The sequence below is a fragment of the Thunnus thynnus genome, chromosome 4 (assembly GCF_963924715.1).
Source record: "Thunnus thynnus chromosome 4, fThuThy2.1, whole genome shotgun sequence".
Lineage (NCBI taxonomy): Eukaryota > Metazoa > Chordata > Actinopteri > Scombriformes > Scombridae > Thunnus > Thunnus thynnus.
In genome coordinates this window covers 11,504,025-11,522,302 of record NC_089520.1, presented here as the reverse complement: position 1 = coordinate 11,522,302, position 18,278 = coordinate 11,504,025, and the positions used below count along the sequence as shown (strand labels likewise).

General features: G+C 40.6%; 1 protein-coding gene across 3 annotated transcripts in view; it reads left to right on the top strand.

The window, feature by feature from the left end:
- Nucleotides 1-18,278, top strand: part of nav1b (neuron navigator 1b) — an 89,229-nt gene that overhangs the window by 63,344 nt on the left and 7,607 nt on the right. The window contains exons 8-26 of one of the 3 annotated variants that reach the window (XM_067586684.1): nucleotides 4,250-4,400; nucleotides 5,278-5,578; nucleotides 7,000-7,747; nucleotides 8,227-8,640; nucleotides 9,360-9,401; nucleotides 9,488-9,648; nucleotides 10,183-10,356; nucleotides 11,002-11,054; nucleotides 11,325-11,348; nucleotides 11,848-11,925; nucleotides 12,796-12,804; nucleotides 13,945-14,028; nucleotides 14,530-14,641; nucleotides 14,741-14,862; nucleotides 15,980-16,158; nucleotides 16,397-16,559; nucleotides 16,755-16,953; nucleotides 17,662-17,756; nucleotides 17,849-17,944. In XM_067586684.1, coding sequence (XP_067442785.1) covers nucleotides 4,250-4,400; nucleotides 5,278-5,578; nucleotides 7,000-7,747; nucleotides 8,227-8,640; nucleotides 9,360-9,401; nucleotides 9,488-9,648; nucleotides 10,183-10,356; nucleotides 11,002-11,054; nucleotides 11,325-11,348; nucleotides 11,848-11,925; nucleotides 12,796-12,804; nucleotides 13,945-14,028; nucleotides 14,530-14,641; nucleotides 14,741-14,862; nucleotides 15,980-16,158; nucleotides 16,397-16,559; nucleotides 16,755-16,953; nucleotides 17,662-17,756; nucleotides 17,849-17,944 — 3,205 coding nt within the window. The remainder of the gene's footprint in view (nucleotides 1-4,249; nucleotides 4,401-5,277; nucleotides 5,579-6,999; nucleotides 7,748-8,226; nucleotides 8,641-9,359; nucleotides 9,402-9,487; nucleotides 9,649-10,182; nucleotides 10,357-11,001; nucleotides 11,055-11,324; nucleotides 11,349-11,847; nucleotides 11,926-12,795; nucleotides 12,805-13,944; nucleotides 14,029-14,529; nucleotides 14,642-14,740; nucleotides 14,863-15,979; nucleotides 16,159-16,396; nucleotides 16,560-16,754; nucleotides 16,954-17,661; nucleotides 17,757-17,848; nucleotides 17,945-18,278) is intronic. The other 2 variants (XM_067586685.1, XM_067586686.1) reach the window with 2 other exon arrangements.

Sequence of the window (18,278 nt, the reverse complement as noted above, 5' to 3'; positions counted from 1 at the left end):
TGCTTCAACATAAATCCATGTCATTGATCGTTCCCCAATACAGAGATCAGAGTAATCAGATTACCCATAGCAGAGTGATGGACCCGGAAGGAGCCCGTGGTTGAGAAGGGTCCGCAGCCGGACCTTATTGCCATGGTTACCACTCAGCTCGACAGCCGTTGGCCATCATCTAATATGGGGGTCTCTCCCTCTGGCGCTCTGTCTCGTCATCCTGCACTTTTTTTTTTTTCTTTTTTTGGGGGGGCGGGGGGGGCGGTGTTGCCGAGCGGCAGACCGGTTCTTGCTTTTTCGCTGAATGGGAGGAAATGGGTCTTTGCCATCGGAGGATATGAATTTTATTTTTAGCACCTAAAACTATAAAACGTGTGACTTAAAAACTACAACGGTAACAAATGAGCGGTCGTGTTTTGGTCGGGAAAGTGCCTCCGCTGCAGTCGGCACCGAGAGCAAAAAGGACTTTACTTTTTACTCCAAGGTAAAGATGATATTTTACATCTGTATTCATTTTTATTCAGATTTTTTTTGTAAAAAAAAACCGTGAATGCTGGTGAGATGAATGTGTGGCTTCCTTTATATCCACCAACATCTCTGACGGTGATTTTTTTTCTCTCATTTTGGGTCATATGCAGCTTTAGGTTACAGTACTCCTAAAGAAAAATCATTATAAACATTAACTAGTTTTAGATTAACGGCATTGACGTTAAGGTTAGCCGATAATCTGCTCTTGAGTAGAGGTTGAATTCTGCTGATTTCAGTACAGTTTTTGTTCAAGAATAATGAAATTGTGCAGAAATACTTTCGCGATAAGATGGAGTTCCTAACTATAATTCATTTGAGCCTCTAGTGTTACTATTAAACGGTGTAGACGGTGTGAATTGCGTTGACATGAAGTTGAAAAAAAAAGTGCAAAAGCGTATGTTAATACTCGTTTGACACTAGAAATTATAACATCTGTGCAAACAATTCTTGGAGGACACTGCGGTGCTGCTACCACAGCTATCTGTGTAATAGAAGATGTCTTCACCACTCACTCAACCATAGGCATGCACTCCCAAGAGCCTTTTGTCTTCACTGCCCTTCATGCAGAAAATAGACATAGTGCCAGAAGTAAACATTAAAATGCAGCCTTTCACTGTGTGCCATTTCATATGGCTTTACTGATTATAGCATTTTCATAAGAGACCTAACAAATGAGCATGTCTGAGAAACTTCCAAGTTCCAATTCTCATCTTGTGTCTCTGTCAAAATGTGCTGTGTGCTTAAAGGACGGGTTCACAGTTTTTCCAAGTCTGTCTTAAAACAATAGCCTGGTGCCCAGATGAATACTGAAATAGGTTTTTCTTGCTCCAGTCATACTAGCTATTAGAAGATTCCCTCATAATGCACTTATAATGTAAAATGATGGGGGACAAAATCCTCAATCCTCCTTCTGTGCAAAAATGTATTTAAAAGTTTATCTGAAGCTAAAATGAAGCTTCAGCTGTCCAAATTAGTCAGATCAAGTAGATATCTTTCAAGGTTACAGTCTTTTTAGTAGCAGAGTCCCTCTTTTTGTTACTATACTTCCACTGCAGCTCAACAGGGAAACACTGTCTCAGGAAACACAAAGAGGGAATTTGATGCTAAAGAGACTGTAAATGTGGCAGATATCCACCTTGATATGACTAACTCAGACTGCTGAAGCCTCATATAAGCCTCAGACAAAGTTTTAAATGTCTTTTTGCTAAAAATGACTGTGTGGACACACTGTGGATTTTGGCTGCCATCGCATTCATTGAAAGCACATTTGAAGGGAATCTTTTAATAGCCGGTATGAACAGGAGGAATGATTACAGCGAGGAAAACCTCTTTCAATGTTCATATGGGCACCTGAGTGTTATTTTAAGACAGACTTGTAAAATTGTGAAGCTATCCTTTAATTTTCTTGCTTCGTACCTTTGCAATGTGTGCCAACAATGCTGCAAGTCTTGCCCTAGTGGTAACCAGCAGTTGTGTGTGTTTTATAGCAGTGTTCTTAGATCCACTTCCAAGTCTGGACAGTGATTGTAATGACCCCACCCTGCTCCACCCAGCCAACCATCTCTCAAGTCTTGTGGAACCAAAACATTTTCTCAGCAACCCAACTCAAATAATAGCATGGACACACAAATCAGAGAGATGTTGGAGTTGTGCCACAGAAAACAAAAAGTTAATTGCCACCCCATGTATGAAGTATGCACTTTGCTGGTGTACTCCCACCCTCTCCCTGTCTGGATTTCACCTCTGAGAGCAGACAGTTTGGCTTGTAATATCAACAGCCCACAGGCCCTCCTGCCTCTTCTTAGGCTGACATCCCTGAGGGGTTATTCATGGCCCCGCTGTCGCCCCTGACAGAGGTGGTATTGTTCAAACATACCACAAACATCTGGGCTCGACGTAAATCATAGTTATTCTTCTTATTGATGGTATTTAAAAAACACTTTTATATTCTCAGATCAAACGTTTTTCTCATGTTTTATCCCATTCTTGTCAAACTTCTTCTCTGGGGTCATGTATCGGTGTCCACAAATCTTCAGTGAAATATTCAATTTTATGCATCTGAATGCTCACAACCTGTACAAAGCGTCAGGATAAGCCTCCTCTCTGTTTTACAACTGTGACTACAACTCAACTACAGCCATGTGATTAAATCCAATTCTGAACGTGTACAGGCCATTTTTGTCTCTCTGTATTTTTCTATGCAATTCCATGTTCCATGCCTCTGCTAATTGCAGGCTGTGGACCCACAAAGAGCATTTTCAGCTCAGTGGGGAAAGCAAAAGAAAGGGAAAAGAACTGATTCAGCTCAAGCAGTGACTCAGCTTTAAAGGGGCTTATTAATTTACCTTTTCCACTGTGCCACATTTCTGTGCGCCAACATAAATTCAATTACCACCTGTGGTTGCCAATAGTAATGATGGGGAACGTAATTACACAAAATCTGAGCTGGACTTGATATCTAGCTCTCTGGAGATATAATTTTTAAATTCAACAAGGCATTATTACTCCTCTAAAATAGATAAAAATGTTTCCCTCTTCAATTTTAAACTCCCCTCAGACTCTGAATTGCTTGATCCTCATGTAATGTTTTGGTTGACTGAGAGGCTACTCCTCTCACTGAACTCCACACAGCGATCTGCATTTTAAATGTATTCAAATGCATCCAGAGATCTGCTTGCCCAGTGAGCAGCCTCTCTGGGCTGCTCTGGGACTGCCCATTTCTGTCTTCCTCACGCGAGGGGCCAGTCTGTCAGCATCTGTTTCAGGGCCACGCAGGACTTCGTTGTGGGGTGGAAGGAAGGGTCAGGGAGGGTTTAGGAGCCTGTCACTCTGATTTCCCTTCACCCTGCTTCTTTAGAGCATACCAGACCGCTAACTAAACCCTGAGCTGTCAGTGGCTATACTTTTTATTCAGCATGATTTATCAGCCTATATCCTGTAAAGTTTCCCTTGAAGCTAATGGTTAAAGATGGCTGTGTTGGTCTCTGTTTAAAAAAACTGCAAGCCTTGTTGTCTTAGTGATTTATTAAATCATGGTTAGATTTAACATTTTATAGCTCAAAATTAACTGCCCAGACTGACCATTTTATTATGAGTGCTAGACAAGCGGTTCACCAATAAGTTGTATTTGTTTGCTAAAAAGTTTATTCAACTTTTTGTATGGTTTGTTAAAGGTAGGTCATAATGGGTGTGACAAGTAGACTGTAGGAAAAAGTGAGAAGTTGTAAGGTCACAAGGAAACAACATGTCAGCGACATTTTGCTCTTATAAAGCAGCATATTGTGGTTGAAACAAGGTGTTTAGACATATGGTCTTGAGTCTTTTTAGGATAATCCTTGTCACACATTCTTGATTTGTCTCAATTATTAAATTACAGCCTCTGGCACTTCAATCATGGTATATTTGGTCCAAGTAGCTGTTATAAATATTTCTTTTTAACTGTGTAAAAAAAAGCTTTTTGATACATTAATACCAGAAATTAATTTTTAAAAGTTTCGAGCAACATTATGATATAGGCAACTGAATAATTCCTACTTTACTGAGCACTTGGCCACCTCCAGAGACAGCTTACTGCAGACAGATGGACATATCACTGTTTGCTGCCAGCCTTTTCTCCTTCCAAACTCAAGATTTCTGCAGCTCTACCTGATGTACATTCATATGGTTGTCATTTACCGGATAAGTGCTTTTTTTTTTTTTTTTGCTAACTTGTCATTCTGTCTCGTTTCAGTTGGGATGAAAGCAGCTCTATCAGCAGCGGGCTCAGTGATGGTGACGGTGATGGGTCAGAGAACCTCAGTTCAGAGGAGTTTAATGTCAGCTCCTCCCTTAACTCTCTGCCAAGCACACCCTTGGGATCCAGACGCAACTCCTCTGTTATGGTGAGTTGACATACTGTACCCAAAAGTCTGTAATACAGCTTGTGGCAGAGTTTGGCTTTCTTGTATCCTTGTTTTGTTTGTAAAAGCAGTGCTAAAGATTGCAACAGAGGACTTTACTTCAAGCATTTCCAAAGCTTCACTCTGTGATTTAGTCTGTCTTGTTTGTTAAATGGGAGTCCATTGTTTTGACGAAGGCCACAAGACAACACCACAGACCTCACCACTGTTATTAAAATAAAACAAAGGAGAAAAAATGTTTAAATTTCCACTGAAACTTCAATTTGGTCAAATTTATTTGTATGTTCACTTTGTGTTGTGGTAGTGGTTTCTACCTTTTGCGCAGGTAAACATTTTTGACTTGCTCTTAATTTTAGGATAATTGCTTACTTACAGAATGCTCACTGAGAAGAAATGAACATTAGTGCTTCTCAATGAGCCATCTGTCGCTCTATATCACATTAAAGTAGTGCCAAGAAGCAGCATGACCAGTTTTTTCTTCAGTACTACCTCCTCAGTGCACCGCATGATAGTTTTTCTTTTACAGCTTAGCAGTCTTTTTTTGTCCACTGCACAGTGGTACATTCAAAAACATAAGCTCAAGCTTTCCTGTATTCATTTCATGCCTTAATGTATTCATTTATCCCTGAAAGTGTAAAAACCATAAACATTTTTTTTTCAGATTTTGTTTTCCTTCCTTTGTCTTCCTCTGTGGTTTTCTCTAATCCGCTTGGGGCATATCAGTCTATCTCTCACTCCTTCCCACTGGAATGCAGCTGAGATGAAACAAAGATTATAGAGAACAGTCAGTTCCATAGATAACATAGACCATGTCTGATGGTTACCCACACTGTGCCTCTTCCCTTTTCTCTCCCTGCAGCTCCGTACTGATGCAGAAAAGCGCTCCCTGGTGGAAAGTGGACTTTCCTGGTACAGCGAGGACGGCAAGGCCAGCCACAAGCTCGATAGTTGCAGATATGACACAGGGAGTCTCAAGACAGAGGCTCCGAGCAAGTGGAGAAAGAAGCCTCCGAGCCTCAGCGATGATTCAGCGGGTAAAGGAGAACTGAAGAAGCCTCAAAGTTTGGGTCAGCCAGGGAGTTTTAAGAAAGGTCGTAATCCTCCTGTGGGCGTAACCTCCCCCATCACCCATACCTCTCAGAGTATGCTGAAAGTTGCAGGTGAGACCTGATGGCAGATTCTTAATTCATCTGTCTCTCTGTTTGCCTGTTTTTCTCAGTCCATCTTTTTCTCTGTCATTCCTCTCATATAGGAATTTTGTTAACTTGTTTTAACTAAGTATATCTATTTGTATGCTGAATCAGTTTTTAAAACAGAGCCTGTTTATAAAGCAGCCAATGCGGATATCTGCTCGGTGTCAAAAAGAAATACACAAGTTGTGCCCCTTAGCATAAGCCAGGGATTGATTTGTAGCACAGCACAGTATACTGAAAAAATGCACCATGAAATCCATTTCACTGAAGAAAAATCTCAGCTTAAAGCCCAAAGCCATGTTTCTTTTATTATCTCAGAGAAAAGCATGTTACTGTACATGTCTGGAGAGACACTGTGTCTGCCATCTGCTGCAGCTAAATTTATTTTAATGCCCTTCAATCCTCAACAAAACATCCCACGATTCAATAATAGGTTGAAATTCAGTTCCAATACTAATATTTCTCTGCATTTTATTGCAATTTCCTCAACTTAATTTCACCTAAGTGATTAAAATTAGATTTGATTGTATGTATTTTGGCAGCAGTTAGAAGGCAAAAAACATTATTTTAGCTGATGCATTTTTAAGGCTTGGTTTACAGAATGTCATACGATGTGTTGTATTATATGAATATAGAACTTTTGTACCTATAATCAAACCTTTAGAACATTTTTTTAAAAAATCTAATTTTACATTTTAATTACCCTTCATCTTCACTTTGATGATGCATACAGTACATATTTTGATTGATTATGCCACCTGGATATGTCATATGAGTTGATAAAAAAGGTTTAATTTTGTTTAAGACTCATTTACAGTAACTCACAGAGTCTGTTGGTGAGTCACACTTGACGTCATGGGCATATAAAAGCTCTCTAAGTAAATACAGATGTTTCTTGCTTATATTTTATCTCAACTGCAGTGGCTGAAAAGATATGTACATCTACTTTTATGTGAAGCTGTCTAGAGAGAAGTGATGTATGACTCTGCTGATTATTTATCTTAGTTTCAGTCATTTCGGTGAGATTGTTGTCATTTGTTTTTGTCCAGTATGAGCCTTATTCATATACTGTATGTAGTATATTCTGTTGCCTTTGCTTTTCATTAATGCAGTTATACTTATACAGTATATTAAGTGTTTTTATTTATTGATTTTTGTCTTGTCATGTCTTGTATGTTTGAAATATACTGAAACCAGAAAAAATGCAGGCGTATATAAAAGAATAAAGTACTGAGCTATTAACCCATCCATCCACTGGTCAAGGCAACAGAGTGAACAGAGCTGCCCTCACTATCAAAATCATCATTCAATTTTAAAACTTGAAATCATGAATGAAATGACATTAGTGTTGTTAATTCAGCTATTCTATGTCTTTCTTTTTTATGCAGCACATAAAAGTGAGAAGCCACAGGATAAATCCAAGATTTCCATCAAAACTGCTGGTCTCCAAAGGTCTCGTTCAGATGCTGGCAGGGATCATCACGGAGAGCATCGCAAGCCCCCCTCAGGTTTAGTTAAACCCACCGCTGGAGCCTCCTTTGGCTACAAGAAACCACCAACAGCCACTGGTACTGCGACTGTTATGACAGCAGGGGGCGCCACCATCTCCAGTGGCTCTGCTACTGTGGGGAAAACTCCCAAGTCATCTGGCATCCCTGTGAAGCCTGTTGGAGGAGGAACACCCTCGGGTCGCAAGAACAGTTTTGATGCCAGCAGTGAGCAGAGCTTCCTGGGGCCTAACGCCCGAAACAGCATTCAGTACCGCAGCCTGCCGCGACCGGCCAAATCGAGCACGCTCAGTGTGATTGGCCGCCCTGCATCTCGGCCTGTCAGTGGTACCATTGACCCCAGTCTGTTGAGTTTGAAACCTGTGACCATAGCCTCCGCAGGCCCCAGGGTTAAAGAGCTGAGTAGCTGCAGTAGTAAAATGGCTAATCGAACAAGCACAGGTCCAGTGAACCAGACAGACAGGGAGAAGGAGAAGGAGAGAGCCAAGGCCAAGGCCGTGTGTGCTGACATAGACTGTGGCTCTCTGAAAGGAGAGGAGAGCGCAGGAGAGTCTGCTGTGAAACTGCACGGCCTGAGACGGACCAGCAGTAGCAAATACCCCGAACTGTCATCACCCACCACACCAAGGTGTTTCTCATTCAAATACTGTTTTAAAAGGTCACCAAAAAGAAAGAAACATTTCTTGATATCTAGCCATACACATAGTTGTTGATTTTATATGCCCTGGACTTCTGTACAGTGGAAGGGAATGGAGTTTCAGTTGCGGCGCTCTCAGAATTGAGAAATTGCATCTAAAAAATTTAACAGCGATATCTCTTTCCAGAAAGAGTGTCCTAGTTACAGTTAGACATGGTTCAGAGTAATGGGAACGTTGTTTCTTTGCATTTCTGTTGCTGTTGATACAACCACTATGTGCATGGCTATGTATTGCTAGAGGAAAGAACAGATCCTTTACAATGAACAAAAAATGAACTGAAATGAATGATTACATCACACACATGCATGGATCCAGTAATGACATATTAATACATCGTCTAACATCATTACTCATGGGATCACCCTAGTTTATGTATTTTGACATCTTGTTTTTCATGCCTGACTCCTAGGATGCTGAACACTAAATCTCTGGGTCGTCCACCCAGCTTGGCTCACCTGGACAAAGTCAACTCCAACAGTCTCGACTCCTGCGTGACCATCCATGACCTCCCACCCAAAGTCCCCCCTTATTCCAAACTTCAGGACTTGGCTGGTTCCCACACTGCCACCCACCTCACCCCCAGCCCGGCGCCTGTGCTCAACATCGATTCCCCCGGTTCCTACACCAGTGAAAGCCTGAGCCTGAGTGGATCCCCGCTGCTCTACCCGAAGCTGTCTGGCATGCACCGCAGCATGGAGTCCCTGCCCCTCCAGATGAGTGTGCCTTCTAGTGCGAGGTTTGTTGCCACAGAGATGCAGGAAAAGGAGAGAGGAACAGGAACATGGGGAGCTGGGAGCAGGACATCCCTTAACCTCCCAGATAGGTAGGTCTCATCCCAAGAAGTATCTAATTTCTATTGTGTTAAAGATTTGTGATTTCCATCTTTTTGTTTTAAGTGTATGTTGTTGTTTCGCCTCTGTAATCACCCTTGATAAACTTTTTCGACTGGACTAAGTGGACTCTTAATTACAAAGATACTAAATAGGCTTTTTGATACTTTGATATGACTTCTTTCATTTATGATGTGAGAGTGAGACAGTGACTCTGCACCAGAGGAAACAAACTTTCTTTTGTCATTCAGTATTTTATGGAAACTCAATCAACTACCCCAATCCTGCACAAGAACAAGAAGTACAGTTAAAAACACACAAATAAAACAAAACCTTTGATCTATCATCTTCACATCAGTGGATCAATGGTGTTTTTAGAAAGAAAATCGAAAATTGGTCTTTCACATCCACTTTTCCATCTTCCCATGAACCAGTAGTGCTAGAGGGAGCTGAATGTATCCTAACACCTGATAGTTTGTGAAACATAATGTTCAGTAGGCAGCTGACCCAGTGTTTAAGTGTGGAGACATCATTGGGCTTTAAGTTTCTTGGCACCCAACATACCAACTAACCATATTTTATGTGCACTTCCCTGTAGTGGAAACTGAGAAACTCTCAAAACTTAATGATTTAATTGATGATTGGGTTTATGCGAGGCTCTTTTCAGGCACTTTTCATATATTAATAACCATTTTGTTCTCCTTTTCCACAGCCTGCAAACAAACAGGAATACCTTGCCGAAGAAAGGCTTAGAGTACGTCAAAACAATTACTGTCAGAACATCTATTTGACATCTTGCACTGTAATGAATGTTTGTTAAAATGACCTCTGTTTTCTTAGACGCTATGGCTCAAGCCTGTCAGAGAGTGAAGGAAGCAAACCCGCAAGGCGCCACTCCCACAACATAGTCAGCATGACGGATAGCGATAGCCCCCCTCAGCTGCCCTCTCCCACCCGCCCGCTCCACCCCTCCTCCAGCAAGGCTCCTCTCACCAACGTGGGTGAGTCTGCTTGCTCCATTTGTCTGCCAAGTTCTAAATAAATTCACTGTTTGAGCTTGAGACCTTTGATAAGCCATCCATCTTATCATTGATTAATATTGAGGGCAGGGATATTATAGGGATACTGTGAGGAATCAGTCAGGAGTAAGTCCAACTTGGTTCTTACACTAAAGAATTGTTGACAGAAGTTGTCAATAATAGATCCAGTCATATCTGAGTGATGAAACGATGGCCAATTAGTGTGGTATCATATTTACTGTGTGAATATTACTGTCCCATATCTCCAACTAATTTGGACTTGAGTTAAAGTCTGAAATATGCAGGAGATGGAGGCAATAAGGGGTCAAGTCAGGCTATATTTATCACATTGACTGTTGTAGAACCGTAGTGTTGCCTTTCACTGAGTCATCAGAATAAGGGGGCTATACCTAGGTGAGCTGTGTGTGCGTGTGTGTGTGTCTGCATGTTTCTCTGCAGCCTACAGTTTTATCTGTGCCACTCACTGTCTTACCAAACGTCTCTCTTTCGTGATAGTTGCCCCAATTTCCAGTGGTACCCCGAGGATATCACGCTCCAACAGCATAGGACCCCCCAGTGACTCAGCCTGTGATCTCTATGGATCTTCCCCGCCGGGAAGCAGTATGTCCCTGGCTGACCGGCCAAAAAGCATGATGCGGTCTGGGTCTTTCCGTGATTCAGGGGATGATGGTGAGCCCGCTCGGTCGGCCTCCCTGCAGGGGAGCCGCCAAGGTTGCCTCAAATGAAACGAAAGTGTCTGCTCATGCACGCAATCTGTCGAGCAAAATGTCAGAAAGGCATTTGTTTTTATGAATAAGGAAAGAGGAGAGGAATCTTTGTGCCTCCATTTTTGATAATAAGTGAGTTATATCAGGACTATCAGACACTGTCCGTGATCCAAATGTAAACAAAACAGTTAAACTTGCTTTCAACACTAGACTACCATCAACTCCAAGTTAATTATATATTTTGATGCTACAGAAGAAGAAAGTACAAATTAAAACAGGCCTTTATTCCTCTTTGAATTTATTTAATACGATCAACAGAAAAATAGGTCCTCAGTTATGTACATATATGAATATTTCTTGTTATTTAAACATTGTTAATAACTGAGCTTGACATCTTATGAGTTTTCAGTAGAAAAAAATGTTTTTCTCTTGCTGTTTAATTCATACACCACTTTGTCATTTTTGGTGACAAAGGAGATTAGCTTGCAGGCAAAGATAAATTGTCGCTTGACAGCAAGTACTGGCTACAATAGTAAAAGCTGTAAAACTGCCTTTAGTAGAACTCATTTGTAATATTAATTCAAATCTCCATCTTACCTTTTTGCAGTGCATGGCTCTGTGCTCTCTTTGGCGTCCAATGCTTCTTCCAACTATTCCACTGTGAGTAGATAGTCATTTTCTTTACTTTTTTTTTACATCATGTTACTTTTTCTGGAGTTTAGTATATTGTGTCATTAGTTTACATTCACTGCTATCCTCAAATAGGAAAGAATCATTTAAGAGAACCCACATGGGATTACAAAACACTACTCATAAAAATTCCTGTCCCTTTTTTATTGTGAATAATTAGTTTTCATGACTGCGCCCTAAAGTTAATGCTCTACCCCATTCTTCTTTATTGTTTATTTGCTTTCACCATGCCTTCTTTAGAATGAGGAGAGGATACAAGGGGAGGTAAGGCCAACGTGCCATAACTCTTCCACTCACAGTGTGCCTTTACCTCTGCATCATCTGTCAGTCATTTCCTGTTGAAACGGGTCCATTCGCCAGATGGTGTTATCAGTGCTCAGTGAAGTCTGCGACCACGGATCTTAATCTCTGGAGCTCATAACTCAGTTCATTTTCTTTTATCTCTAATATTCTCTGTCCCTTAGTTCCACCTTTCACCATGTAATAAAGACATTTTCAGACCTCCATAAAATTCTCAGTGCATGAGAAAAATGTCATCCCATGAGTTTAACATTATAACATATAACAGTGTGTTAATCCTGCATTCTTCATTACTGTTTCTGTTGTGTGTTGTTTCATATTTTGTGTTTTGAGTATTTTTTTTTTTAGTTAACCAAACAAAACAAGACATTTGAACAAATCCCATTGCTACGTAATCATAATCAAAACTTCAATTCTGGCTTTTTGTCCATGCTGCTTGACTTACTTCACATTTTGTCCACAGCAAATCCGCAAGTTGAGGCGAGAACTGGAATCCTCGCAGGAAAAGGTTGCCAACTTGACCATGCAGCTTTCTGCTAATGTATGTATGATTTTTAAAATTTTCTTTTGGCCTCTTTCTGTAAGCTAATTTGTTGATGTCTTGGATACATGACAGATCTTTTATCAGAGTGTGATCAATTCAAAATGTTAGTTAAACTTTCTTTAAGTGATTGAGTTTTTATCCCAAAACCAACTGACAAAAACAGAAACCCCATTTATCAGACTTTACTTCTTTCTTTTGAGGGTGATATGCAGGAAAATTGTGGTATGAATCCTAGCTGACATAAGAAAATTACGATTATAGTAAATGTCTCTGGACTCTGATGCATAACTCTGGCGTCTGGCGTCTGTGTATATAAAATAATTACCACCATAATTACCCAGCACTCAGGTCAGCAAACATGCCACTTTCAAGTTGTCTGGCTACCAGCTCTGCAATCCTTATGGACGCCCATTGGATCTTTACCCTTATCACTCGCTTTTAACCCTTCGCTTTTAACAACCTTCCCTAACAAGTTGCCCACCCTTGCTTCTTTTTATTGTCTCACTCTGCAGCTTCTAGATGCTTGACTCTAGCTGTTGTACCACAGTCAACTTTACTTTAACCCTAACTTACTAACACAGAATCAGAATGAACTACAGCCTCCTACTGCCTTTGCTATCAACTAACCTGGGTGTTTTGACCATAATAAATGATGATCTGTGTGTGTGTGGGGGTGGGTGGGTGTGGCTGTGTGTGTGTGAGTTCGGATGTGTGTGTGTGTGTTTCACTGTATGTGTTTTTATGAATAACTGAATCCCATGCCTGACGCCACTGTCCCTCTCTTTTACGTTCTTGGCTGTATTGACTGCTGGACTTGCCACTGCCTGCCCCCCGCTGACCCGCACCTCTGGATGCTGGGTGTAGCAGCTAGGCCAGGTTTGTTCGACTATTGCTTCTAGATAGCTCTCTGTGGCTTCTGCATGAATCTAAGTGAAACACAAGCTGACAAGTTGCTGTTAGTCATCTCTGTTGGACTTGCTGCGTGGCACAGTGGACCCTCAATGGCTACCTTGAAGCATTTGACAAGGGCTTGAACTAATAATAGCTTTCATTTTTGATTAAGACGCCGACTGTTTTGTTCAAGTAATCATTTAAAAAGGTACGATTGCTTGATTTGTCTAATCAACAGTCTATAGGCCAAAGATATTCAGCTGAGAAATGAAACAAATCCCTGTATTTGAAAAGCTGACATGAAGAAAATTTGCCTTTTGCATGATGCATTACTTAAACAATTAAACAATTATCATGATTCTTGATTAATAACTCTTCTGTCCATCCACTAATCGATTTGTCAACTAATTGTTTCAGCACTAATATTGACAATTCCTGATAGTTTACTTAGATCTGTAAGCCAAGAATATAGCATACAACTTGTAGACATCAGAGAAAAACGCGGTCATGATACAAAAACAGGCTTTTAGGTGACCTAACGCACCTTCAGGCAGTAGAGGTCTGCTGCTCTTGAGCAAAAGCTAAAAGCTGGCTGCGTTTCTGATATGTCACATTCATTTCTTTTTCAAATCTACCTCATCATCTTTCTTCATCATATACAAGTCTGGTATGTTTTGTCATCAAATTTAGACAAGTTCGGGTGCCAGCCATGGATTCTAGAGGAATGATTTTTAACAGTTATTAAAGAACACTCTGACACTCCACCATCAGCAGTAATGGTATGAGACATCTTAAGGTCAGCCTAAAGGTCAAACATGCCACATGCAGTTGACAAGATTTGTGCTCCAGCGCTACACCGCTTCCCACCCTCACCATTACCCTAACATCCTCTTTCATCTCTGACATCATCCACAGCTGTCCACTACTCCATCCCCTCCCTCTTCACCTAGCAGTTGGAGAAAGTCATTTGCTTGATGTGCTGTGAGCGTGTGAGACTGCAGACTGATTCAATGCAGCCAGTGACTCATACCTGTCTGCTGTTTCAATGCCTCCCCCACCCCCCACCCCCGCCCCCCACTTTCTGTCTCTCTCTGTCTCCTTCTACCTCTGTCTATTTCTCTAAAGGCTAATCTGGTAGCAGCATTTGAGCAGAGTCTGGCACTGATGACAGCGCGCCTGCAGACCCTGTCGGTCTCCTCAGAACAGAAGGTATCTCGCTGATATCATGGCACTAAGAAATGTTATTCCACCTGTGATATTGATGACATTTTCCATTTATAAATACAAAACAAAATAATAACATACAGAAAAAACCCATAACACTTATTCCTGATAGTTTACTTCAGTTTGTAAACCAAGAATATAGCATGCAACTTGTAGACATCAGAGAGAAACACTTAAATAAATAATCAACAAACACAATGATGATGATGATGATGATGATGATAAGCTATCAGTTCAGCTGCTTTATGTCAGATCCTGTCAGCAAAAGAAATCCTACCAGGTGACATACAGTAATTGTTCTGGAAATGCGATGTGGGTCAAAGGTTTGCATAGTGGGATTTACATGTTGTCATTAGCCACTCAACACAACCTGTCATCCTTGTTGAAAGGTGATAGCCATTCCACAATCCTCAGTTCAGAAGAATCTTGGTTCAGTTACCAGCCTGTAAGCTAACATGAACACATATTGATGTGTCTCCTCTTCAGGACTCTGAGCTCACTGAGCTCAAGGACACCATCGACGCTCTGAAGACCAAAAACACAGAGGCCCAGGAAATCATTCACGGGGCTCTCAGTAATCCAGACATCACACCTAAAGGTACAGAGTATGCTAGGAATGTACAGTACTATTGTATTGAATGATGCAATATCCCTCCAAGTATTTCATTTGCTCCCTTTCTTTTCTCCTTTCATTCAGAACTGCTGATCAATCGGCAGAACTCCTCAGAAAGCATCTCAAGCCTCACCAGCACCACCAGCCACTCAAGTATGGGCAGTCTCAAGGAGCAGGATGCCAAGAAGAAGAAGAAGAAGAGCTGGGTGAGGACACACAAATTGAATCTGTATTGTTTTTTTCTCAGACATTTGCAAATGGGTTTTAAATAACTTAAAGCACAAGATAACCGGTGCTTTAAATAACCTAAAACCAACATGCTGTCCTATGTTGTAAAACTCACACATGCACTACCCCAAACACATTATGTCAGTGGTTTATGAGTCATATTTTCCTCCAAAGAAGGGAGTAAAAGCTATAAAACCATTTTTGATATTGAATTGTATATTTTTTGTTGGCAATTGATTCATCAATGTCAAATTCATCCAACTTGGATTAAATATTAGTTCTTGTCTTGATTAGCACCACTATCCGTTCTCAGTATACTGTTTATATTTGATCCAAAAAATAAAACTCAGTCTACTGATGTTCTAGTTTGTGTTCCTGCATGTGTGTGTGTGTATGTGTGTGTGACTATCCTATCTTGTTCCAAATCTTTTATTAAGCATGACTCTGGTCTCTCCCTCATGCTGCCCTGCTTTTTCATTTTAGGTCTTTGAGGTGAGTGGTGTTGCTACAGTAAATAAAGCTTAAACCCCTTCCCCTCTCTGGCCTGCATGCACTTTATGAGTCATACTTGTGAAACGTTTGGAAACTTTGTGTCATCCATGTCTTACCACGCATATACTGTATCATTAAATTGTGTTGTTGTGGACTCATGGTTTATATTCTGATGAAATGCTTTATAGATATGCTTTATTGTAGTTTCTAAAAAAAACAACTTGATATGTAGATGGCTTTCATAGGTTTTGATTTGAAGCTCATCTCATTTCTCTCACATATCATTATTGAGTAATATATACATCATAGACTAAACTAATACTTCACTATATTATTGTCCATTGTAATTCCTGCTGCTAAACAAAGTTAGGGTCAGACATCGTCAGCCCAGAGTTACCTCAAAATGCACATGTAAGATATATGTATATTATATATGTAAACTGTGGGTTAACATAAAAGAGATATGTCAGAAGAAATTACACAATACAGTGGAAACCAGATGTTTAATAGGAACTGAGGAACTTATCTGATACAAGCAGCTCAACATAAGTGTTTTTAAGAATAACTTGTTCATTACATTGGTCTTTTATTTCTTCTGAACAGTTACGCAGCTCCTTCAACAAGGCCTTTAGTAAGAAGGGCGCCAAGCCAGCAGGGCCATATGCTGACATTGAGGAAATTTCCACCCCAGAGTCTTCGGCACCTTCTTCTCCCAAAGTCCACCACGATGGGGATAACCCTTCATCATCAATGAAATCCTCAACCTCTGCATCATCATCCAGGTAATCCTCTCTGCACAGGCACAGACGATCATACATTAAAACAGATCTAATTGTCAATAACAGATCTGCAAAACTATATATGTACTGTATGTATTTATATGACAATCACTGTCGAACATATGCTACCTGTGCATGTTCTTTAAACATGATTTTTCCAACTTCCTGTTTGTGGCTGTCAGTCTGCTGATCCTTGCTACCTTCACAATACTCTAATGTCATTTGAACTTAACATCTCCAGACTCAGTGTGGGGGAAGAGGGTGACGTGGTGGATGAAAAGGTTGTATCAGAATTGCGCTCAGAACTGTGGGAGAAGGAGCGTAAACTTACAGACATCCGCCTGGAGGCTCTAAGCTCTGCCCATAAGCTGGAGCAGCTGCAGGAGACCATGACCAACATGCAGGTATGTATGATATGTTCCTTTTCTTTATTTTTATAATAAAAAAAAATCCAGGCCAGGGACAACACTAGTTTTAGTTTGCAGATTTAGAACTCTTTTCAGCTCACAAAAAAATCATCTCTCCAGTAGTATTGTGGATGTGGCATTGTGATTTATGAGCACTTCAGTATGACCTGTGTTTTTTTTTTTTCTTGGTAGAAGACAGTGGAGAACCTGAAGGCTGAGAACGACCATCTGAAGACAGGAAGTCTGTCCCCTTGTCCATCTCCTGGACCGTCCAGCTCTGTCTCCCAGTCCTCAGGTCTCACTGCTCTGGGAAGTTCTTCACCGCGACAGTCAGTAGCCATGAACATGCCCAAAAGCTACAGCAGAGGACTGAGTGAGGGGACCAGCTCAGGTACAGTTAAATCCCCGAGAAGCAGGAAATGTAGCGTTACAGTGGTTTTACCACAGTGTTAGACAAGCAGGCATAGCATGTAGATTAAATGGTAATATTTATGGACTCAAGACAACATATGGAATTAATTTTTTGGATTTGTTGTTGAACTTAGAAATGGAACATCAGTATATAACTAGAAGGAACAGAGTGCATTTTCAGAAAGACGCTTTACAATTGTGTCAAATGTATCATTCATTTATTCATAATCCACATATTCATGTGATTATTAATAGAATGCAATCTATGTATGTGTGGAAATTATAGTATCTACTCATGTATATGTACAGCAACTACAGTTAAAAAGACACATTTTCTCATTTCTTTCACAATTTTACAATTACAAATTTTACAACTACTTTATTTAAAAACATACTAAATAAAAATGTCCTGCTTTTATTCTGAAGGTCAGATGCCCATATCAAATGGTGGGCCTAAACTCAGTTATATTATTCACTACACCTGTGACTTTACCTGTGGATTGCTTTCTTTCCTCAACATTAATATTTGTTTCTGCCACGTGACCTCAAAGGGGCTCAGTGTTATTTAGCTTAAAAAAAGACACCCCAAAATATTGCATACATGTCAATGTAACTGGTGTCACACATGCTACATGATCTTTCTTTTCTTCTTCTGTTTCCATCCTCCTCTATTTTTTCCTCTCAGCAGATGTCCTCTCAGATTCTCTCAGCCTTTCCTCACAGAGAGACGATCACCGTGTGAGGGTGGTGGTTTGTGTGGCAGATTTACATGTCTTCAAAGATGTAAGTATGTTTTTGTCTGCTGTCCAGCTTCAGACTGATAAACATGACTGTAAATCTCTGTGTCACTTACATGTTACACTTGGCTTCAACAGGAGGTTAAACAGCAGGATTTCTTCATCGGTACTGTCAGGGTGAATGGCAGGATGGACTGGTCCATGCTGGATTCAGCTGTCAGCCAGGCGTTCAAGGTGAGATGGTGGTTCAATGCGACCTGTACAAGAACTGAATGTTCAGTTTGCGTCAAGCACACTCACATTTGTAATTCAGCTGTCACATTAAATTTAGCATGTTAATACTTCAAAGAGTTACTGCTGCAGAGAGGTGGAAACAATGCAAAAATAGCATTTGGACTTATGTTAAACTTTTGATTTTGAATTTGAGCAATTTGAATTTATGGTGCCAGTTCGCGAAGCTATTTAACAAGGTTGTCCAGGCTTTGCATGTTGGGAATAGCTGGTTCAATTGGTGGTATGTATGGTGCTTAATAAAACCAAAGCACTCATGAGCAGGAGCTCGCCAAGT